General features: G+C 32.7%; 3 protein-coding genes and 2 long non-coding RNA genes across 7 annotated transcripts; 2 read left to right on the top strand and 3 right to left on the bottom strand.

The window, feature by feature from the left end:
• Window positions 1–656: 656 nt before the first annotated feature.
• Window positions 657–3516, bottom strand: LOC142241988 (general transcription factor 3C polypeptide 3). The gene has a single exon (XM_075313898.1). It carries the CDS (start codon window positions 3437–3439, stop codon window positions 704–706), a length of 2736 nt encoding a protein of 911 aa, XP_075170013.1. The 5' UTR covers window positions 3440–3516; the 3' UTR covers window positions 657–703.
• A 391-nt stretch (window positions 3517–3907) lies between these two features.
• LOC142241997 (uncharacterized) lies at window positions 3908–12630 on the top strand. 2 transcript variants are annotated; one of them, XR_012723905.1, is made up of 3 exons: window positions 3908–4557; window positions 11418–12242; window positions 12301–12630. XR_012723905.1 is itself a non-coding variant. In XM_075313907.1 (2 exons), the coding sequence occupies exon 2, from the start codon at window positions 11490–11492 to the stop codon at window positions 11958–11960; it is 471 nt and encodes a 156-aa protein (XP_075170022.1). In that variant the 5' UTR covers window positions 3908–4557; window positions 11418–11489; the 3' UTR covers window positions 11961–12630. The 2 variants fall into 2 exon arrangements, 1 of the variants encoding a protein (XP_075170022.1); XM_075313907.1 differs by having other exon boundaries at window positions 11418–12630.
• LOC142242001 (uncharacterized) lies at window positions 6330–7406 on the bottom strand. 2 transcript variants are annotated; one of them, XR_012723908.1, is made up of 3 exons: window positions 7227–7303; window positions 6912–7155; window positions 6330–6848 (listed from the first exon to the last, which is right to left on the bottom strand). It is a non-coding gene; the product is annotated as an uncharacterized LOC142242001 (long non-coding RNA). The 2 variants fall into 2 exon arrangements; XR_012723907.1 differs by having other exon boundaries at window positions 6912–7406.
• Window positions 12631–19511: 6881 nt separating the features above from the next.
• On the bottom strand, window positions 19512–20164 carry LOC142242000 (uncharacterized). Its single transcript, XR_012723906.1, has 2 exons — window positions 19954–20164; window positions 19512–19898 (listed from the first exon to the last, which is right to left on the bottom strand). It is a non-coding gene; the product is annotated as an uncharacterized LOC142242000 (long non-coding RNA).
• Window positions 20165–20330: 166 nt separating this feature from the next.
• Window positions 20331–22843, top strand: abo (de-etiolated protein 1 abo). Its single transcript, XM_075313901.1, has 3 exons — window positions 20331–21367; window positions 21433–21749; window positions 21809–22843. Exons 1-3 carry the CDS (start codon window positions 20426–20428, stop codon window positions 22194–22196), a joined length of 1647 nt encoding a protein of 548 aa, XP_075170016.1. The 5' UTR covers window positions 20331–20425; the 3' UTR covers window positions 22197–22843.
• The last annotated feature ends 1575 nt before the right edge of the window (window positions 22844–24418 follow it).

The following is a 24418-nucleotide window of genomic DNA, read 5'->3' as shown; positions in this document are numbered from 1 at the left end:
AATTTTTGATGTATGTAATATATAACTTAAATCACGATATTGTCCTATATTATATATCTATCAACATATGGCCCATGGGGTGCTCAGTTTGATTAAATAAATAAATGAAAAAATAAAATAAATAACTAAATAATTTTTATAATTTTTTTATTATTTTTAATGCATTCTATCTCATTAAATTATGAGGTCCTAATAACGATACACTATTGAAAATTCTATTTTACTTTGTTATATTGAAATCGGCAGTAAAGGTGAGTATTATGTTCGGGTTTTTCACAAAAACACAAAATTAAAAATATTGTATATGAAAAATATATATTTGAAGAGGATTACAATTTAATCAAGTCTTGTCCAATTAAGGATGCAAAAGATTTAATGTATTGATTGCAAAACATATAATATTCCTAAATTAATTGTTAGAAAAAAAGTAAGCGTGAAAAAAATTTTCGTCTCGAAAACTGAACATAGTACTTACCTTAAATAACGAATTGATTAAAAAAATTAATTTGAGATTTTTTCTACTCACCATAACAGCGCTACTATATCCAAACTGAGCCCACTGTTTTATAATTTTGAAAAATAATTTTGTAAATTACTACCAGTCATGTAACGAATTTTAGTTCACATCATAGGAAAATCGAAAATCGGCACATCAATTAATTTTAGACTTATTTTCTATTTTTGTGTGTTTATTTCTTGTCATTCAAACCTCACAATATTCATACAAATATTGCCGGGCTTTGGCTAAATTTCCACTGGACTTATAAATCAGATGTAAATTAAATGCAATCTCTTGTTTTAGACCCAAAATCTCTTCATGTTTTTCCAAAAGAGGATGTGTAAACTTCAAAGCTTTCTCATAGTATTCCACGGCCAAATGAAACAAACCACATTGATGGTAAATACGTCCTATGTTGTAGTTTATCTCCTGATATGTCACCGAATCTTCCATAGAAGCATCAACCTTGTTGGGCGATTTGGCAAAAGCTGATGATCTTAATTCTCCATATTTGTGAGCAAAGACTAAAGATTGTGTTACCGCAGCACATTTACGTAGTACTTTCTTTTGTAATGAGATCTGTTGGAAGATAATTGCAATGCATAGCGCCAGGAGAGCCGTTGGAGTTTCCTTATATAGGGGAACGTAAATATTCAATGCATACTTATATGAACTACAATGGAGGTGATAATGTGCTGTTAGGATACGTAACGGCTTAGCTTGGGGCTGTCGTGGTATAAGACGATTTATGTAGCGATGATAACGTAAATCTTGTCCCTTTTGTATTAGCAAAACTAAAAGATTCCACAAGGGCTTTGAACCGGCATTCTTGTGTATCAATTCTCTTAGGTAAGAAAATGCTATGGGACAATCATTGTTGAAGTAACAAGCCAATATGATGATTCTTTCCAATTCGATGTGATAGCTAATGAATCGTTTAGTTGTAACCATGGCAAAACACATTCTTTCCAATATGCCATAGTTTCGATGGAGGAAACCAATGCGCATTAGTTCCAAAAACAGCTTGTATTCATCATGTATTGATAGGTCATCTGTGGCAGACGAGGAATTATTTTTGGGAACTTCCAAAGCTTTATCAGCTTCATCTCCAATTATGTTACGCATTTGTAGTATTACCTTTAAACCCTCTGCATTATAGAAGGAACCACCGTTGGCTGCTGCCAACATTTCTTCACGATTGCGAAATTTAATGGAATGCCGACCCAGCAAAACACAACCAATTTCCAGGAATTCCTCAATCTCATTAATTTGCTGCAGCATTATACAACGTTCGTACAATAAACGAGCATGTAGTGGTTGGCCCTCCTGTTCACCCGATTGCTCCAAGGCCTTAACGGCTTCTACATGGCGACCCTGTTGTTTTAACAAAGCTGACAACGTAAATTTAGCCTCATAACAGTAGGGGGCATATTCCACAACTCTGGAGTAACTCTCAATGGCCTCATTACATCGGTTCAAGTGACGTAAACACTCTGCTTGTTTCAGCCAAATGAAAGCGGGACAATCAATAAAATCACCATCGGTTATGGGACGCATTAACGCTATAGCCTCAGCATATTTATGTTCCTGCATTAAAGCTTCGGCAATGTCGCAATACAGGTTCAATCTGTCATTCTCCAGTGGTGGTATGTGTTCATGTATATTTTGGATCAGATAACCCAATAGGTGATGCGCTTTCAGATGTATGAGAGCCACACAAAGCTTTACACGAAAATCAGCAACATACTCATCGGGAATAACACAATAGAAGATCAAATCCAATTGCTTTTCTGTTTCTGTTTCCAATTCCAAATTAGTTCGCTCCCGCAGACATTGTAAAACCTTGGAATACTGTTTATTTAGAATACATAGTTCCATGTAAAGATTTAAATCCTCCAAAGAAAATAAGTGACCGCACACAATATACGCACTTTCCATAGCCTCTAGGGCAAGATGGAATTTACTCAATCCATGGAAATGTCTAGCAACATTTTTGGCGGTTACCAAACATAGCTCATGACGCTCAGCTGGACAATGTTGTATCATTTTCAAGTAGGTAACCATGGCAGCTGTTTTCTCTCCCATCATTTCGAGTAAACGTGCCTTACGCAATCGTAAATCATAGTCTCGATAGTGCACCTTAATAGCCCTGGTGTAATAAATACGAGCCCTTTGCAAATTTCCCTGCGCTATATGCATTTCTGCTATACGTATCCACTGATAACGGTCACTCGGATTTAAATGTACTGCTATGGTCAAAAAGTTTAGAAATTTTTCCGTATCTCGCGACTCATAGATTTCGGCTAGTGTAAAAAATGGTTCCGGTGCTAAAGGATTTTGGCGTATAATTTCCAAACAAATTTTCTCTGCCATTTGTGTTTGTCCACGGGCGAAACATAAATTTGCCTCACCCATAAGACCTTGTAGAGCTACATTGAGCAAGGATCTCTTTCGAACACCAACCGTACCACTTCCACCTGATCCACCACCTCCTCTATATCTGCGACTGCCAGATGCCTGCTCGCCATCACTGTCGTTTCTCTTTTTCCTGCGACCGGGTTTCTTTTTTCGACCATAATTATAATTCATCGTAGTATCCACATCCATGGACATGGTTTGTTCTTGTTCGTCTTGCGATTGATGGCCCACAGCTGTAACGTCGGTGTCGTCAGCAGATTGTTGTCCATCTTCCTCGCCGCCTTCATTTTCATCGTCTTCCTCTTCATGTGGTTCTAGTTTTGTATAAAAATCAGGAAATTCTGCTTCGCCTTGTACAAATTTCTGTATAAGATTGCCTTCGTCTTCCTCATCATCGCTCACAACTTTAACCACTTTTAGGGGTTCTGTCTCTTGGAATTGAGATAATTCTTCTTGTGGCACATCGTTACTATCGATTTCTTCAATAACTACCTCACAAGTGCCGGGAAGTGATATATCCATGTTGACTGAGACAATTTATGTTTTTTTGGATTTAGATTTAACGTACTGGTTAAGTGATAATTTGTAAATAAACAAAAACATAACTGTCACTGACAGTCTGTCAGCTGAGTTCAACCGAGTAGTGTTGCCAAATAGCTGGTTGCTTCAGAGGCTACGAAATGGATAAACGCCCAATTCGATTGTTTGTCCAATCACCGTAGATGGCGCGTTTTATTGTACAAAATAATGGCAAAATTCTTATAACCAACAGAGAGAATAACAAGTATATACGGCCGTAAGTTCGGCCAGGCCGAATCTTATGTACCCTCCACCATGGATTGCGTAGGAACTTCTACTACAGGCTGTCATCCACAATCGAATTACTTGGGTTGCGATAACACTTGCCGATGGCAAGGTATCGTAAAACTTTTTAACACTGTCTTCTAAATTGTAAGTTATGCGCTTTACAGACTATCAGTTATTCCGGACGGAATGTCGGTGTTGGAAAGAAATCGTACAGTGTGTCAATTCGGTCAGATTTGTATACGATAAATTTATTATCGAAAGCTATCGATTATCGTTTAGTTTTGAATTATCGAAATTTGCTGAAAAATAATCAAGAAGAAGAAAATGGAAAACGGTAAAAAGCGCCATATTCCAAATAATTTAATGCAAGGAGAGCAACGCAAAGTTTTGGCCAAATAATCCTCAAACACTTTACGTAACAAAGAAAAATACTAATTTTTTTGAAAATCTATCTTCAAACAAAATGGACCACGTATTTACCATCGAATTTATTGAATTATACAAGAAGTGCCCACAACTATGGAAAATAAAATCAGATGAGTATCGGAACAAAAACTTACGTCAAATGGGCTATGACGTTCTACTGCAAAAATGCAGAGCCCATAATAATACGGCAACGGTAGAGGACGTTAAAAAAAATTAATAATATTAGAAGCGCATATAGACGCGAACTAAAAAAAATTCGACAGAGCGAAAGATCTGGCGCTGGAACGGCCAGTGTATATAAGCCCACTTTGTGGTACTACAAGCACCTATCCTTCCTTTCGGACCAAGAAAGTCAAGAAGAAGGAACCTGTTCGGAGGAGCTTTTGGAGGAGTTTTTAGATGTTGAAGTAAGTAATTATATTATCTAAATTTTATTCGTAATGTTTTAACAATTCCCAGTTCCAGTTTCATTTTTTTATATGTTCACATTTTCTACAATAAAACAAGTAAGGAAAGTCTAAAGTCGGGCGGCGCCGACTATATTATGCCCTGCACCACTTTGTGATCCACATTTTCAATACCATCTGAATTCCTTCAAATTTGTTGAATACCTGTGCCAAATTTGAAGTCGATTGGACTAAAACTGCGACCTAGACTTTGATCACAAAAACGTGTTCACGGACAGACGGACATGGCTATATCGACTCAGGAGCCCATCCTAAGCATTTTTGCCAAAGACACCATATGTCTATCTCGTCTCCATAGTTTAGTATACCGATGGTAATCGTCTGTCTGTACATGTAATTTTGTGTGCAATGTACAGCACTCAGTTTATGTGCAATCGTTCTCAAATTTGATACCGAGTTTTACTTTGACTCGGAGACAATCGCTATTGATTTTGAAAAAATATGTTCATATTTAAATATAGCTCTCGATTTACACTCATACGACAACGGTAGGGCAAAATTTCACTCTGAATTACTTAAACTTGTGCACTGAAAATAGAATCACATTTAGAAAAACCTCCTAAATAAAAATTGTCTGCTATTTATAAGCTCGAATACATAAACATGTTTTAGTTTGACAAAAACAAAATATGAACTTGGCTATTGTAGTACAATTAAAACAATATGTATGAATATCTATAGTATTTACCCAAAAAGCTGAATATATATGTAGTACTGTAATGCCCCCTCAAAACGGTCAATAAAAATTTGGTATATCTCAGCCATATGTAAGAAATACGTAATAACGTTTATAAGATATAAAAAACAAACAAAATTTTTACGTCCCCAATAACCATTCTCACAAATTTTAGTAAATTAGTTTGGTTAGCTTCTAAATATGAGCAAAAAAATCGATGCTGTCGCGCCAGTTATAATAATTCTACGTATATTCATTAATACAATAAAATAAAGTTAATAATACTTGTATTCAAGTCTATTTTGTACTCAATTATGGTGCCACCAGAGATGGTCTGTATCAAAAATTTTTAGGTTTGCGACTGTCGCAAAGTTGTTAACGTCACATACGCGTAGTAAATGTAGAAAAAGTCACAAAAGTCGAAAACTCAAAAAACTGTAGTCTAGTTAGCTAGGCAACGAATTCGATTATATCCAAGACGTTGGAATGTGAAGTTTCAATTCTTCGGAATGTTCACAATATTGCCTTTTGCACAAGTAGGGGGCTTTTCTCGTCCTTCCTTAGCTTAAAGTTCAGCCTCCTCAAGGTATTTTGAGCACTCACCAACGGGAATTTCGATACCACCTAAGAAAATGGGCTTGACCGCGGGAAAACTTTCATAAATGTCTGCAGAAACTGGCAAAATTAATTAATAAATGTTCACAACTTCTATTCCAAATAAGGTTTTCTGCAATAGGTTTATGGGTTTTGCGACATACTTTTATACTGACGCAAATGTGTGTCGCAAATGTCACAGTTTGTGACAGGCCAACCCTGGGTGCCACTATATGCTGCACCAAGGCAAAAAGAAAGTATGTTCACATGAGTTCAAAAACATATTAATGAACAGCCTTTGGTCAGAGTTTAGGCTGTTTTCCTATGGACAGAGAATAAACTGGCCTACGCTAAACAAAATGGTATACGTGACTAGTTTCGGTCTTACTTTCGAATATCTATCACTGCAACGATCATAGATATTGATTCATACGCTTAAACATAGTTGGAAAATGTTCTTTATTGGACAATATTGATTTCTTTATATGGCTGCTGTTATATAGTCGAAAGCATATTGTTGGACGTTTGTGGTTGGAATTTTTGGAATCAATAGTACCGTTGTTTACAGTTTTTTTTAGCGGCAACCTTACTCTTAAAAATGCTCCAGGCAAAAAGTCCAACGGATTGAGATCATTTGGTGGTCATTTAGCGATATAAATTAAGCAAGAAACCTCCTTTTTAAGCCACTCTTGGATGAAGCATACTGAGTGTTTAATCCTCTTTCAATTTCCGTGGCCCGCAGCCAAAAATAACATTTGCTCTTGGAGGTGATCATATTCCTCATCTACGTGTAACGATAGTCACTTGTAGTTTTCCAGCCAATTATAACGAAATCACACTACCACGTTGGAATTCAATCACAAATAATTGAACGCAATAGATGAAAATACTTTTGTAAGCTTGCATGGTGTGCGAAGGCGATTGTGACAGCATTCCTGGTCTCGATACCTTGTGGCGACTGCTGTGAAATAAATTGGAAATTTTATTTATAAATTTTCGATACATTCTAATGTGGCAAACTTACTAGATACTGCATTTGCATTTGACTCATCATTTGCTGTTAAGGATTAAATTGGACACGATGGTTATATTTACACACTAATTAACAAACACAGGCTATTTAAATAAATATTTATTATGATTGAGAAGGGTTGCCATTGTAGTTTCCCAAAAATATTAAAAATTCGTAGCCGCAATTGTGAACGTCTCGATATTATCTCAAGTTGATATTACTAAGTTAAAATAGTAGATGTGAATCAGTGCTGCCGCTAGTGAAAAATTGAGTGAAGTAGATTTTGGAGAAAAGTGGAGTAGATTGAATAAAATTGAAGTAGCATACATTTTTGAAAACAAAACAATAGAATTCATTTTATTATACCCTCCACCATAGGATGGGGGTATATTAACTTTGTCATTCCGTTTGTAACACATCGAAATATTGCTGTAAGACCCCATAAATTATATTCTGGGTCGTGGTGAAATTCTGGGTCTATCTGAGCATGTCCGTCCGTCTGTTGAAATCACGCTAACTTCCGAACGAAAGAAGCTATCGACTTGAAACTTGGCACAAGTAGTTGTTATCGATGTAGGTCGGATGGTATTGAAAATGGGCCATATCGGTCCACTTTTACGTATAGCCCCCATATAAAGGGACCCTAAGATTTGGCTTGTGGAGCCTCTAAGAGGAGCAAATTTCTTCCGATCCGGTTGAAATTTGGTATATGTATATGGTCCCAAACAGCCATGCACAAATTGGTCCAATTCCCCCCTATAAAAGGATCCTCAGATTTATATGGGGGTTATAATAATCAACCAAAACTTTATTTCTGTAGAAAATTTTGTCAAAATTCTATTTCTATAGAAAATGTTGTCAATATTTTATTTCTATAGAAAATTTTGTCAACATTTTATTTATATAGAAAATTTTGTCAAAATTTTACTTCTATAGAAAATTTTGCAAATATTTTATTTCTATAGAAAATTTTGCAAATATTTTATTTCTTTAGAAAATTTTGTCTAAATTTTATTTCTATAGAAAATTTTATCAAAATATTATTTCTATAGAAAATTTTGTCAAACTGAATTATAAACGTATTTAATCGGCCTTCTTTGTTTAAAATATACCCCGTATGGACTAACTTACAATTTAGAAGACGGTGTTAAGGAATTTGAAGTGTTATCGCAACCCAAGTAGTTGCATTGTAGATGACAGTCTTTAGTAGAAGTTTCTACGCAATCCATGGTGGAGGGTACATAAGATTCGGCCTGGCCGAACTTACGGCTGTATATACTTGTTTTAACATAAAAATACTATAAATATTAAAAATCTGATATTTATTAATGGAATGGAATAACATTTACGAAAATTGAACAATAGGTTTTTTGGTAATTTTCCTGGTAAAGTTTTTGCGTTTTATTTTAGCACTGGTTATCAGCAGGGCTGTGGAGTCGAGCCAATTTTGCTCGACTCCGACTCCAGCATTTTTCATCAGCTCGACTCCGACTCCGGAGTCGACTCCGGGTAATATAACTAAATCTCATTTTAATACCACTACTTTGTAGTTCTATTGTGGGGGTACCGTAGGTGGATCGATATAAAGTATCGTATTTATTTATGTGTGCAAAAAAGTTCTTAATTTCACATTAGATGCCAATTGAACTCTTATTTCAAATTTAGGGCAATGTTTAATAAATAAAATAATGATATAAATTCCCATCATTATATGAGAAGATACCAACAGTATATGTATTTGGGGACCAAAGTTATTGATACTATCTCAAATCCTTTAAATTTGTTGCGAGCTATATAAAGGTTTATATTCCCATATGCATCAATTTGAATCTGAATTGATTTAGACAAAATTGTATATACTTCTACAAAATCTATGTACTTAAAATTTAAATCTAAATCTAAAGTCGGGCGGGCCGGTTATAATATACTCTGCACAACTTTGTATTTAGATCTAAATTTTGATAAAATCTCAAATCAGACTTTTACAAAATCTCGGGCAATATTTGGGAAATATTTATAATTGTTTAGACAATTTCGCAAAAATGCATTTATGATTCATTCATTGAAAAATTTGAAAATTTGAGTCATTTCTACAAGTTTTCGACTTAGCAGTGAGTATCAGTGAGCATACAATTTTGGAAAAATTTTTGTCTAGTAAATAAAATATATATCTATATAAAATAGAAATAAAATTTTGCAAAATGTTCTACAGAAACAAAATTTTGACTAAATTTTCTATAGAAATAAAATTTTGAATAAAATTTTTATAGACATAAAATTTGGAAAAATTTTTATAGAAATAAAAGTTTGAAAGAATTATCAATAGAAATACAATTAAAAAAATTGTGTAACAAACGAAATTTTGCAAAATTTTCTATAGAAATAAAATTTTGCAAAATATTCTATAGAAACAAAATTTTGACTAAATTTTCTATAGAAATAAAATTTTGACTAAATTTTAAATAGAAAAAAATATTTCTATAGTAATAAAATTTTGAATACATTTTTTATAACAGTGAGTATCAGTGAGCATCAGTAAGAAAAAAAAATTGAGAAAATTTGCTATAGAATTTGCTATAAAATTTGATAATTTTTTCTTATAGAAATAAAATTTTGAAAAAATTATCAATAAAAATACAATTTTAGAAAAATTTTTGTGTAGTAAATAAAATTCTGCAAAATATTCTACAGAAACAAAATTTTGACTAAATTTTCTATAGAAATAAAATTTTCTACACGCAAAAAAATAATTCTTGCCTCCCAAACGAAATTTTAGACAAACAAAGCTCGTTTCTCATTTGACAAAAAAATTTTATTTCTATATAAAATTTTGACAAAATTTTATATAGAAATAAAATTTTGACTTAAATTTTTATAGAAATAAAATTATCAATAGAAATAAAATTTTGCAACATATTCTATAGAAACAAAATTTTGACTCAATTTTCTATAGAAATAAAATTTTGACTCAATTTTCTATAGAAATAAAATTTTGACTAAATTTTTTAAAGAAAAAAATATTTCTAATGTAATAAAATGTTGAATAAATTTTTTATAGAAATAAAATTTTGACAAAATTTGCTATAGAAACAAAATTTTGACACAACTTTTTATAGAAATAACATTTTGACAAAATTTTCTATAAAAAACAACTTTGAAAAATTTTTTCTGTCAATATTCCACATGTTTGTATATGGCCTTAAAATAAAATTTAAAAAAATAATTTCGATTCTTCGAAATATTTCAAATAAATTGATATGGGCATTAAAATGGATCGATTCAGCCCATCTGCTAGTCTAACATTCTAGAAAACATAAAAAGATAGTAATTGGAAGTTGATTTTCATTTACTATCATGCTGTACATTGATCGAATGAATAACGCAATGGAAATTAATTTGAGTAAAAACTTGCTTAGTTACAAAAATGTGAAGTGTTTTAAAAAATTTGGTTTAGCCGGAGTCGGAGTCGAGCAAAATTTTTACGACTCCGACTCCAGCAAAATCTTCAGACTCCGACTCCAAGACTCCGACTCCGGCTCCACAGCCCTGGTTATCAGTGCAAAAAGAAAACAGCTCTTATGATGTATTTATATCCACTACCTATTTACCAGAAGTTCAAAAATGAAAAGATAGCACAAATATACATTAATTTGTTAACAGCATGATTATATTTTATTATTGTTGAAGTAAGTACAGAAATCGTTTCTAACAAGTTTTCCCAAAGATGAAAGATTATCATCTATATTATTATCATTGTTACAATTTTGTTGTGGTATCTCTGCCATTTTTATGTTTTGTAAATATGCATTCGGAGTTTTAGATTTTAAAAAGTTGTGGAGATAGCATATTGCAAGCACAACAATTCTAGTTTTTGCGGGGCTAAGGTTAATAGTACCTAAGAGTATTCTGAATCTTGATGCTATAATGCCGAATGCATTTTCTACAATCCTACGTGCGCGTGACAATCGGTAATTGAAATAAATTTGCTCTATTGATAATGAGGGCGTACAATAAGGCTTCATAAAATGTTTTCCTAATGGAAAAGCATTGTCGGTTACAAAAACATAAGGCAATTCAATATTAAAATTATTAATTCGTTCTGAATTAGGTAGGTTCAACTGGCCAGATTCGTACATACTACGGATTTTGCTGTTGGCATAGACACCTCCGTCTGAAACACGTCCATTGGCTCCAACCTCAACCATCAAAAATTCACAATTAGCATTAACCAAAGCCAAAAGCACAATACTGAAGTTTTTTTTGTAATTGAAATAGTACGATCCTGAGTTGTTCGGTTTTCTTATTTTAATATGTTTTCCATCCATTGCTCCTATGCAATGTGGAAAGTTCCATAAATTTTCAAAATCAACTGCGACTTTCCAATCATATTCACATCTTGGCAACTGCAAATAAAAATTTTAATAGAGTATTAATTGCTATGGTTTTATTGTACATCCTATTTAACAGTCAATACAAAAATATATTTTATATAAAATATAATTTCATTATTATTTTCAGAAAGTTGAGCCGAAAAAAAAACAGTCCTTCTGGAAAGAAAGAAAAACTCTTTTGGAGAAAGCCATAAATATAATGGAGAACACCAAAGAAGATTATGCTAGCAAATTAGCCAGCACTTGGGAGGAAGAGTTCAGAGCTCTTTCTCCCAAACAAAGAATGTATGCAAGTAGGATTATTAGCGAAACCCTCTATTTAGGACAACTGTCACACTTAAACGAAAACTCATACCGCTCTGTAGAAATTGCTCTGACGCAAAACGCCTCTACATCACATAAACGCCCTAGATGGGACAATATAAAAACTTTAACAGACATCGAATTCGAAGAGGAATATTTAAGCGGGTCTTCAATGGACTTCAACCCCTCAACATCAAGGAAACACAAATCAAAAACCAACATACCCATTGCTTCTTCGAGTGAGCGAATAAGTATAAATGTGGAAAGCGAAAGCGATAGCGATAGCTCTGAAGAGGGATGGACGGGAGAAAGAAGCGCAGGTTATAAGTATGAAGTTACCAGTGAGGGAATGCACTTTTCGCACTAAAAAACATTTTTTATACTTTTATATTTATTTTTTATACTTTTTTACACAGGGCAACACAAAAACTCCAAACAAAAAATCACACCAGCCGAAAGTACTCGATGAGAGAAGAAAAGTAGTATCTGGATTTTGCAAAATTGGTTGCTGTTCGTTTTGTGGCCAAATTCGATTTTGTTCACTTTTTTCCAATTTTCGCATGGCCGTAGCTCGATAATTGCTGTGAATTTTTTTGCAGTCTTCAGAAAAGCTACAACTCTTGACTCGCCCAATAAAATGTTGAATATAGTAAGTCGAATAATTTCATCTACATGTTTAAAACCCCAAAAATGTAACGAAAACAAAGATTTTTTCCGTTTTTCGACTGCAGGTCTTGAACTAATGAAAATATTATTATTAAAAAAAATCAGCACTTTTCACGCTATGGCCATGCGAATATTGCAAAAAAGTGCACAAAATCAAATTTGACGACAAAAATACACAGAGGCTCATTAAAAACGAACAACAACCAATCTAACAAAATCCAAATACAACTTTTCTTCTCTCATCGATTGCTTTCGGCTGGGATAAGTGATTTTTTATTTGGAATTTTGCGTCATAGTGTTAATAAAGACATGCTAGTACCATTGTTTATTTTTATTTTATGTTCTTTATTAATTAATCCAAAATAAGCGAACTAATATTAACTATGTATCTACGATTTATACATTAACATATACGTTTAATCCATTGATACCGCAATAATATATGTATACATATATGTACATTTCGTTTATTAGCCTAAATAGGCAATCGTTTCACAAATATAGATTTATGTCATATATGATATATTTCCGTACAAAATATATTTTTAATTTTATATTAATATATGTGCCAAAAAAGTAGTATTTACTATAATACGTTCAATGTGATATATCTGTTTTATAGTATATAAACGATAGAATTTGTGTACAAAACTAAACCTTACTAAAATTAAATAAAGACAAACTTGAATTTACTATAAACACGTAGTAATTGTTTTTGTTATACAGATAAAAGAATTTCTCTCGAGAAGTAGTCGCTCCACTTTTTTCTAGCCCATATTGTGGAAAATCTATCTTTCACATAAAAATCTGAGTGTCCATAATTTCCATTCGGATACATTTCCATCGAGTAGCAGTGTCTCCACCTTTTTAGCACTAAAAAAACTATCTTTCACATATAAATCTGGAAACCTATTCGTTTACATTTTGCAACAGTCGACACATTCAGAAGATTTTTGGCAAACAATTTGTATACCACTCGCAAGCAATAGTTTCAATGTATTTTTGGTTAAAGGTGAGTATTAAGTTCGAGTTTAAGGTGGGTACTATGTTCGGTTTTCGAGTTGAAAATCACTTTATTTTCGTGATTACTTTTTCTAAAATAATCAAAATTATAAATGAAAACAGATATATTCCTGTAAAGTCTTGCCGAAATCTAGAGGAACAAGAAACTGCACACCAATTTAGTTAAACTATCTGCTTTATATTGAATTGTTTTAATAAAGTAACCACGAAAATTTCAACGCGAAAAGCGAACATAGTACTTACCTTTAGCCGCTAAAATTTTCATGAAAAATTGCGATTTTAGCGGCGAAAGGTGGTATTAAGTTCGAGTTTAGCCGCTAAAATCGTCATATTTTCACGATTACTTTTCTTTAATAGTCGATTTTTATGAATACATGTTATAAAATATAAAAAGTTTCTTTGTGCAAATCCCCAAGAGTTTATAATAAAATTTGCAAGAAATAGGTATAGTTGTATGCCCTTTTTAGTATAAAAATGCTGCTAAACTCGAACTTAAAACCCACCTTAAAATATTACTTTTCTATGTCTCCTATTCTTTTGGCCAATTTGTAGGGATTATATCGAACACAAATATTAAAAGTTACTTACACGTATGTAATTCCTAAGCGATTTTATGATGGCAAGACATGTTTCTATTATAATTCCACTCAAGGTAGATGTTCGCATATAAACTTCAAACTTCAAGTCCGAAAAAGTCTGTCCCGTTGCCAAAAACCGTAACGTAGCTATTAATCTTTCATTTGGAGTTTTCGCATCTCTCAAATGAGTGTCCTGTTTTTGGATGAGTGGACTTATCATATCCAGCAATTCCTCGAATACGTGGGTGTCCATTCTCAGATAATTCTTGTAGTCTTGCGGTGCAGTTAAACTCAATTCTCTTACGAGACGCACATTTGAAGGAGATCTCTTCTTCAACCATCCTTGTATCCATATTCTCTTAACGGGCTGCTCCTCTTTTTCTATTAGCTCCAATAAAAACAAAATTAAAGCTAATTTGATTTTTTTTTTTGTTTTTGTACATATTGTTATTAAAATTTCACAAAAATTAAGCGGCTTTATTTTCTAGTCAATGTTATTGTTTACAAAAAATATCGATACCATATCGATTTCTGCTATCGATTTTTTCATTGGTCTGTCAAACAAAAATTGCAATGTGGTTAATGCGTACGATTTTAATCGAAAAGTTGGACGCGGACATTGTCGTCCGGAATAACTGATAGTCTGTAAAGCGCATTAGTCCATACGGGGTATATATTAAACAAAAAAAAAAGGCCGATTAAATACGTATATAATCTAGTTTGACAAGATTTTCTATAGAAATAAAATTTTGACAAAATTTTCTATAGAAATGAAACCTTGACAAAATTTTCTATAGAAATAAAATTTTGACAAAATTTTCTATAGAAATAAAAATTTGACAAAATTTTCTATAGAAATAAAAACTTGACAAAATTTTCTAAAATGTTGACAAAATATTGTATAGAAATAAAATTTTGACAAAATTTTGTATAGAAATAAAATGTTGACAAAATTATCTACAGAAATAATAATAAAATTTTGACAAACATTTCTATAGAAATAAACTTTTGACAAAACTTTCTATAGAAATGAAATTTTAACAAAACTTTCTATAGTAATAAAATTTGACAAAATTTTCTATGGAAATAAAGTTTAGGTAGATTACAAAATTTTCTATAGAAATAAAATTTTGACAAAATTTTCTATGGAAATAAAATTTTGACAAACATTTGTATAGAAATAAACTTTTGACAAAACTTTCTATAGAAATGAAATTTTGACAAAACTTTCTATAGTAATAAAATTTGACAAAATTTTCTATGGAAATAAAGTTTTGGTAGATTATTTTTGGCGATATGGACCAATTTTTGTGTAATAAGTCATCGGCTATATATAACTAAAGACCGATATGGACCAATTTTTACATGGCTGTTAGAGGCCATATATTGACAAAATGTACCAAATTTCAACCGTATCGGATGACTTTTGCTCCTCCAAGAGGTTCCGGACGTAAAATCTGGGGACGGTTTATATGGGAACTATATATAATTATGGACCGATATGGACCAATTTTTGCATGGTTGTTAGAGACCATATACTAACACCATGTACCAAATTTCAACTGGATCGGATGAATTTTGCTCTTCCAAGAGGCTCCGGAGTTCAAATCTGGGGATCGGTTTATATGGGGGCTATATATAATTATGGACCGATATGGACCAATTTTTGCATGGTTATGAGAGGCCGTAAACTAACATCAGGTACCAAATTTCAACCGGATCGGATGAATTTTTCCCCTCCAAGAGGCTCCGGAGGTCAAATCTGGGGATCGGTTTATATGGGGGCTATATATAATTATGGACCAATATGGACCAATTTTTGCATGGTTGTTAGAGACCGTATACTAAGACCACGTACCAAATTTCAACCGGATCGGATGAATTTTGCTGCTCCGGGAGGCTCCCCAAGCCAAATTTGGGGATCGGTTTATATGGGGGCTATACGTAAACGTGGTCCGATATGGCCCATTTTCAATACCATCCGACCTACATCAATAACAACTACTTGTGCCAAGTTTCAAGTCGATAGCTTGTTTCGTTCGGAAGTTAGCGTGATTTCCACAGACGGACGGACAGCCGGACAGACGGACAGACGGACGGACATGCTTAGATCGACTCAGAATTTCACCACGACCCAGAATATATATACTTTATGGGGTCTTAGAGCAATATTTCGATGTGTTACAAACGGAATGACAAAGTTAATATACCCCCATCCTATGGTGGAGGGTATAAAAACACAAGAGAACAATAAGCGATCTTCTACAAAAACAACAAATGTTAACCTATAGACGTCGCACAATGCCTGCAGCATTTTGATAAATTCTTTATAAAGGCATCGGTAGTTATAATTTCAAATTGTCTGCCAAAAAATTTAATAGAATGAAAAGATTTATATAAAAGAACATTTGTTATTACAAAGTAGGTTATACATCCTATTTTCCTCACGTTTCATAAAGCCGGCCGAGAACCGAACTGGGTGAAAATTTTGCCAATACTTTATTTCTATAGAATTTTGTCAAAAACAAATTAAAAACAAACCCAGCCAAATACATTCAAATCGATGATTTGAGTTTGGCAAAGGAACAGAGATATGCTGGCAAATTAGTTTAGGCAGTAGCCGACTATCAAACCCTTTTTCGGGAGGTTCAAGTGTAGTTCACTTTGGGTTGAGTGAATTACTCGAATTTATTCTGATAATTGGTTGATAGTTTTGTTGCAAGTAGAGGATGCTGATGAGGAATGTGGTAATTCCGAAACAGCTGTACATCCAACCATCTTGCAGTCTATAGGGCTTTGCCCAAATAAATTTGACAAGCATACTTTTCCTCTGTTGGTTAAGCTACACTTTTAGTTTAGTCAATGCATGGCTTTAAGCTGAGATCAAAAACAACAATAACGATTGAAGAGAAGCCAACAATAACAAACAAAACGAAAAAAGAATTATTTCTATAGAAATTTTGTCAAAATTTTATTTCTATAGAAATTTTGTCAAAATTTTATTTCTATAGAAATTTTGTCAAAATTTTATTTCTCTAGAAAATGTCACAATTTTGTTTCTATACAAAATTTTGTCAAAATTTTATTTCTATAGAAAATATTGTCAACATTTTATATCTATGTAGAAAATGTTGTCAAAATTTTATTATTATATAGAAAATATTGCCAAATTTTATTTCTATATACAAAATTTTTTCAAAAATTTATTTCTATAGAAAATTTTGTAAAAATTGTATTTCTATAGAAAATGTTGTCTAAATTTTATTTTTATAGAAAATTTTGTCTAAATTTTATTTTTATAGAAAATTTTGTCTAAATATTATTTTTATGGAAAATGTTGTCGAAATTTTATTTCCACATAGAAAATTTTGTCAATGTGACAAAATTATAATTTTTAAATTGTTACTGATTTTCGACATTAAAAATGTATTGGGGATTTTTTTGAAGAATTTAGATTTAAATTGGGGATTTTTGGGGACGATAACATCATAATTTGGGTACAAGAGCCAGAAAAATACTGGCAACACTATGCTCAAAATCTTCTCTTTTGACATTTGAAATCCTGCTATTTTATAGTACGAGAAGGCGGTTTGCAAATCTCGAAGAAATGAGATTTCAAACAATGTGTGAATTAATAGCTCCGTTCGAGAACCCGATAATTTATGATAATTATTACAAATGTTTACTGGAAGTCGTTCGTTTACAACAAAACGCCAACAAAAGAGAGCCGGAGAGAGACTACATTTGACAGTTATGACCCTGCCAGCATTTCAATGTTCCACTTCATCCTCATCGCTACCACAGACTCGTAAGTGACACTGCAACAATCGCCAACTGTGATAGTATTTTGCCATCACTATTGTTACAAGAGCCATTTTATATTTTGTGAAACACCAAGCGCAACTGGCTTATTATAATTTATTTCAATGAAAACGGAAATAAAGTGCTGAAAACATAGTTATTACGCTTAAAATTGTGAAAAGTAAATTGGTGAACAATTTTTGACTTTCCAAATGGAATAAAGTGATAGTTTTTCAAATATTTTTCTAGACACGCTGCCTCCATCGGGAATAAAAGTACTGGCTGATAGACGCTACAACATTTAACTTACAACTTGTAACTCAACATCAATCTCTTATTAATGCATAAAAATGTATTAAATGTGTTGTGATAGTCGTATAAATGTTATATTTATGAGAATTTATAAATGTTTCATAAAATTAATAAACATCTAAACAATCGTGTTTTACTTGACCACAATGATTCTTTTACAACTATCTTAAAATTCACTTTGTCTGATTGTTTGAAGGGGCTCTTATTGGCGTCCTTCTAAATGTATCCAGAAGGGCTCCTAATAATTGCACTCATGCGATACTTTTTTGTAGTAACTTGGCGTGGTACAACTTCTCAATAGCCCCCAAATTCAAAAAATGTTGGCAGGGGAGATAGAGAAATTGCAAGTTTTTGCTAAAGATTTTTTTTCCAGTAAAATCTTGCATACGTTGCCAGCTGGTTATTGATAACAAATAAAGTACCAATACAATGTACATGTTCGGCAACTACGATTGGAAGTTAAATATACAGGATTCGTTTTTTGTTTTCAATGTTTTAGCAGCTGAAATGTTCATTGTGCAAATAGTTACTGGATACCGTTCTTGTACTTTTCACCAATTTTAAGCAAAGAGTGTAAAATACACTCTTACTCTCTTGTTAGTTTTTACTGGATAATTTTTATTGGAAAAGTACGCGAACAGACCTAATATCAGCTACTTTGGGTTTCTCGCATGGCTGAATAAGGAGGTTGAATCACGATAACAAAAACAACAAATTTCAATATGTTGTTTACAATTTTAAGAAGTCAAAATCAGCTGATAAAAGAATCGTATGGCATTGGTAAAAGTGGCAATTATTTATTCTTTCAATTGTCCTGAAAAAATAATTCAAATCCAGAGAAAAATAAAGGTTCAAATTTAATTGCGTCACCTATGAGTTATTGTGAAGTGGATAATTCATCCGAGAAACGCCGATATGATGGAAGTCAGTCAAATGGATATTCGCCATCTATTAACAAAAACAGTTTATGATGCAGTTTAAAAACTGATGTGCGTGGTATTTTGGGTCTGGAATATGTTATCAAGATACTCAAGTCATCTTTGAACAATTCTCCAGCTATGAATGCGCGAGTTTGTTTGAGATGCATTTGATATGCAGTGTCATTTGGAGAGCTGGGGGGTTACTCTGTATTGCGATACGAAAGCAAATGCGATGCGATAGTTAAATGCGTTAAGAGTACAATTCGGTACTCTGTATCACTTGCGCAAACGCTTTCGCAAAGTAAACTGAAAATATGGTAACGCTTTAGCAAAATAAAGCGAAAATATGACAACGCTGGCTGCACAATGTAAACAATAACGAAAATGATAAAAAGAAATGTCAAAAAATTGTAAATAAAAACATTTTAAACAATCTTCCGTTCGGTGCGTGTTCTTTTAAAACTTGCTAATCGTTTATAACAAAAAAGTAATAATTATGGATTCGATAGCGTTATGGTTTGAAGAAAATTAACATGAACGAATTACAAGAAGAATTTTGCGAGATCGGTCAAATATACTCTACCTAAGTGACCACGGGTAAGAAAATGGAAACTCAAATTATGTGACAAACGTTTTCGAATATTTCATTTTTATAGATTTATACAAAATTTTCGTCTTAATAAAGATGCGTTTATGTATGTATTAAACGCTATTAAAGACGACCTCGTCGTTCCAAATAAATCCACAGCCATTCCAACTCCAATAAAAGTGGCCGCTGCTGTGAAATTGCTTGGACAAGGTGGTTATCAACACCAAATCGGCCAAGACCATCTTTTAGGACTATCAGAGCAATCTATGTCGCGCTGCTTAAAAGAAGTTTGTGAGGTGATTGAACGAATACTTTGTCCCAAGCACATACAATTTGAGGTAACTGCGGAAGAGACCATAAAGTCTACCAAAGTTTGGAACTGACGTTGCTGTGTCTGTAACTTTTTTGGTTTTTCCCTAAAACAATAAACAATTTAGATACAAATATAAAAATTTAATTGTGCTTACTTACATGTTTGTTACTTTGCGATTGCTATTTTGTTTGCGCACGATTTTTGCGATCAACGAACGAGTTTGACATACGCTTTCGCATTATAGAGTGCGGTGATGCCAGATTTGCGAAAACTAGATGCGCAAGGTAGATACGAAAACGAATTACTGAGTACCAATTACTCGATTCGCGACAATTTTTCTTACGCATCGCAATACAGAGTAACCCCCCTGCAATCACCATAAACATATGATTTTGACATCTTAAAATTTGGTCGAAATAAAAAAATTGTAATCATATGGCCCCATGATTTAACCTTCTTGTTCAGCCATGGTTTCTCGGTTCTTTTTGATAATATTCCTACATGCCAATGCCCCTTTAAAATACAAAGTGACAGCATTGCAACAAATGTTTACATTTCACCTGACGTACGTCATTATCCGATTTATTTTCATTTTGTTGCTTTGTTTTGTTTATTTCACCATTCTGTCTTATGTTCACCCAAAATTCGCAAAATCTTCAACACAATCTTTGGGCTCGTGAATCAAACTGGAGATTTGGATACCGGCGACCCATACCCAAATTCCTTTATAAAAGCATAACGCCAAATTTGACGATACAAAATGTTGACAAGCCCTTGTCATTTCTGCGCAAATTTACCCCGGACGGAAGTATGCTTTTGGCCTTTTCCAACGATCAGAGATCATTGGAAGTTTATCAATACAACGGTGTTGGTCAAGTGGCGTATTTATATGAAAAACAACATGGAGAATGTATAACGGCAGCAGATCACTCTCTGGACTCACTCCATATACGGCAAGTTTTATTCAACAAACTATTTAAGAAGAAGTACACTGTGCAGCTAATAAGAGCTGGTAGTCCTACAAGGCATGTTTTGAATCGAGAGTTTAGTCTGTTTCTCGATGATGGTCACTACGTGTTGTTGGCATCTGTGGCTGGAGGCTCTATATTTCCCATTTACCAAGCCTATCAGGAATATCCTGATTTATTCGATGATGCTGATTTATACGACTACACATTTCATTTGGTTGATCTAAAGAAAGGTTGTGTTGCAGACACTTTACGATTGGAGCATGATTTTATTGTTTTATCACATAATCATAGTGTTTCCTTATATGGACGTACTCTTGCAATTCTCTCCACATATCGTCAATGCATTGAGCTGCTGGAACTTGATGCAGATGGCAAACTAAAGAAGCTATATACTATAGGGCCATATGGTAGTAATTTAGATCGAGATCGAATATTGGAACATCAGCGACAATGCAATAATCCATTGGATCATACTCACTCTGTACCATTGTCACATTTGAAGCAAAAAATATTGACATTCTTCTATACCAAAGCTTTAGAAGAGCCAACGGAGTTTTTGCGCAAAGAGAAATTGAAACAATTTTATAAACATTTTGGATTGGTAAGGGTCCTTAGATTGCTTATGAGGCTCATATGTTCAATTTTTTTTTCTTACCCTTTTTTCAGATAGAAAGTATGTTAATCCTTAAGATGCAACTAATCGATAGCGATAATATATTATTGCGTTATGAAAAACGACAATCTCAGATGCCTTTAGAAATGCTAGTTGGCAATGCCGACACAATAAGTAAAAATTTCAAATTCTATGTCTTCTATAATATACCGGAACAAAAGGTGCTAAGGATTTTTCATAAAAACTCTGTAACATTATTGTTAATGTTGCGTAACTATTGTGATGAATTTCGTAATGTACGCTCGTTGCAAATGCCATGGCATGCCTCATCGCCAAGTAACAATGATTTCTTTAGGTCAGCATTTGATGTGTAAGTAACACAACCACCATTTAATAATTTGCTCTCTTATTCACGTGTTTTAATTTTAGGGCCTTAAAATCTTTTTCTGGTCTTGCAGAAGCAGCGGATCGTTTTAATCCCACATTACCCATTAGCTCACAAAGTTTTTCGACTAGCCCTTATTTGGACTATTCGCTTTTCAATTATGATGATCGTTTTATATCAACACTTGAACGACCCCGTCTCATTGGTATGGAACCTATACGATTTTGTGATCGCAACACGGATATTCTTAAATTTCGTGTACATTTGGAAAGATCACCAGATGGCTACTACTATAATATTAGTAATTCTCATGATCTGGTCACATTTATTTTCCATCCTTATGAACCTTTTTTCATAAGTATACAAAAATTTATATCACGTTATGTTTTAAATTTCCATATTTATAATACAAATACTAAAGTTGCAAAGTGACAACATCATTACTGTGGTAGAAAGTTGTAAATTTATCTAATCATATCCTCGTACAAAGTGCATTAAAATAATTTTGTAAGAATTTGTATATATGTATTGTAAAATTAATATAAAATTAATTGAAAAAATCTCCGTCGAAATTATTTATCTTATGTGATAATTCATACTATAAAAAGTCATCTCATTGGTATTGTGTATGGAATTCCTTTGTATGTAGTGCAAGGTGTGAATTATTTCCTTTATTTTTTTTTTAATTTTTGAAAACCTAATGTACAATAAATCGATTGATTTCCTTGCGTTCTTCGGAATTAAAATTCAGGTCCATAAATTGTAAGTCGCTTTAAATGTATATTGAATACAATAAATGTTTAATAAGTATAATAAGAAAAAAAAAATTCAATAGAATCTTTTTCACATATTTTTTCGCCATCCAAAAAGTATCATAGAATGTTTCAAAAATTATAAAAAAGTGGCTTACGTATTTAAAAAAGGTGAGAAGTCGTGAGGAACTAATTATATTATAACTATACTCTAAATCCACTTATAATGCCACCACTTTTGAGAGGTTTTAAAATAAGGTTATGAATAAATAAAAGAAATCATTTGCTATAGTTGAAGAAAATGATTTTCAAAAGATATCACTAAAATCAGTCATTCGTAACAAGTGGGGCACCAATATAAAAAAATTGTGGTTTAAGGTGAGTACTAAGTTCGAGTTTAAGGTGGGTATTAAGTTCGAGTTTAGCCGGTAAAATAGCTAAAGTGAAAACTAAATCAGTAAAAAAAGCCATAAAATTATACATATTTGTTGCAAATTTTATTATAAGTTGATGGGGAATAGCCCAAAGCAAATTTTCACAAAGTTTGTATTCCTTAAAGGGGATTTATTAAGAAAGTAATCGTGAATCGAGTTTAGCCGCTAAAATCGCAATTTTTTCACGATTACTTTTCTTTAATAATCCACTTTAAGGAATACAAACTTTGTGAAAATTTGCTTTGGGCTATTCCCCATAAAGTTATAATAAAATTTGCAACAAATATGTATAATTTGATGCCTTTTTTACCAAGGCCGTATTCAGGGGGGGGGGGGGGTGAGGGGGATCAAACCCCCCCGAAATGAATGAATATTTTTATATAAATAAATATATATTTTTAGCTGCATAGAAAAATCTTATCGAAGATGTTAAAGAAAAGCTGGAGGTTTTATTTTGAAAAACGCTTACCTATAAAACTTGCACAAATCATAGAATACTAGTTGAAAAGCCCGTCAAACGACGGTCGAAAAAAACAAATTGTTTTTCTTCTCGCACCACAAATTTCATTTTTGGAAAATGTATTTCTGCTTTTTATGTGTGTTTGTTGTTCTTTTTGTGAACATGACTCGCTTTGTTTGGCCATAGCAACAACAACGAAACAGCCAAACACACATGTGTAAATGAAATGGCGCAAAACCTGCGAAAAGAACCTGCCTAATTCAGCGATGGAAGCACTTGGAGAGTGCAATAAAGAGATATTTCCAAACGTGCATATTCTTTTAACAATTTTGGTCACTTTGCCAGTTACTCAGGGATGGAAAATACAATTTTTAAGAAAGTACAAAAAAGGTTTTTTTTTTTTGAGCGGAAAGGTACTTTTTGCTAAATTTCAACAAAAATTTCACTGGAAGATTATTGTCAAGAGACTAAATTTTAAAGAAAATAAAATTTTGACAAAATTTTCTATATAAATAAAATTTTGCAAAAATTTTGTATAGAAATAAAATTTTGCAAAAAAATCTGTAGAAAAAAAATGTTGCAAAATTTTTTCTATAGAAATAAAATTTTGCAAAAATTTCCTATAGAAATTAAATTTTTACAAAATTTTCAATTGAAATAAAATTTTGACAAATTTTCTATAAAAATAAAATTTTGCAAAAATTCTATATAGAAATAAAATTTTGACAACATTTTCTACCGAAATAAAAAATCGACAGTATAGAATCGCATTCTTTTTTCGACTAAAACATTCTTGAGGTTCAATAAAATCCTGTTTTGACTATTAGCAAATAAGGTTGATAAAGAGTTTCTCAAAATATTAAAATATTTTGTCAAAGCTATTGTACCATAAATCTGATATCGACTCAAAAATGTCTACACAAAAGGTACTAAATCATTGGCGGGGGTACTACGGTACTGACCGGGGTGAAAAAGTATTGAAAAAAGTACTATAGTACTGCATTTTCC

Source organism: Haematobia irritans, chromosome 5 (assembly GCF_050003625.1).
Source record: "Haematobia irritans isolate KBUSLIRL chromosome 5, ASM5000362v1, whole genome shotgun sequence".
NCBI classification, from domain to species: domain Eukaryota; kingdom Metazoa; phylum Arthropoda; class Insecta; order Diptera; family Muscidae; genus Haematobia; species Haematobia irritans.
The sequence above is the reverse complement of the archived record's forward strand: the minus strand, read 5'-3'. Positions and strand labels throughout refer to the sequence as shown.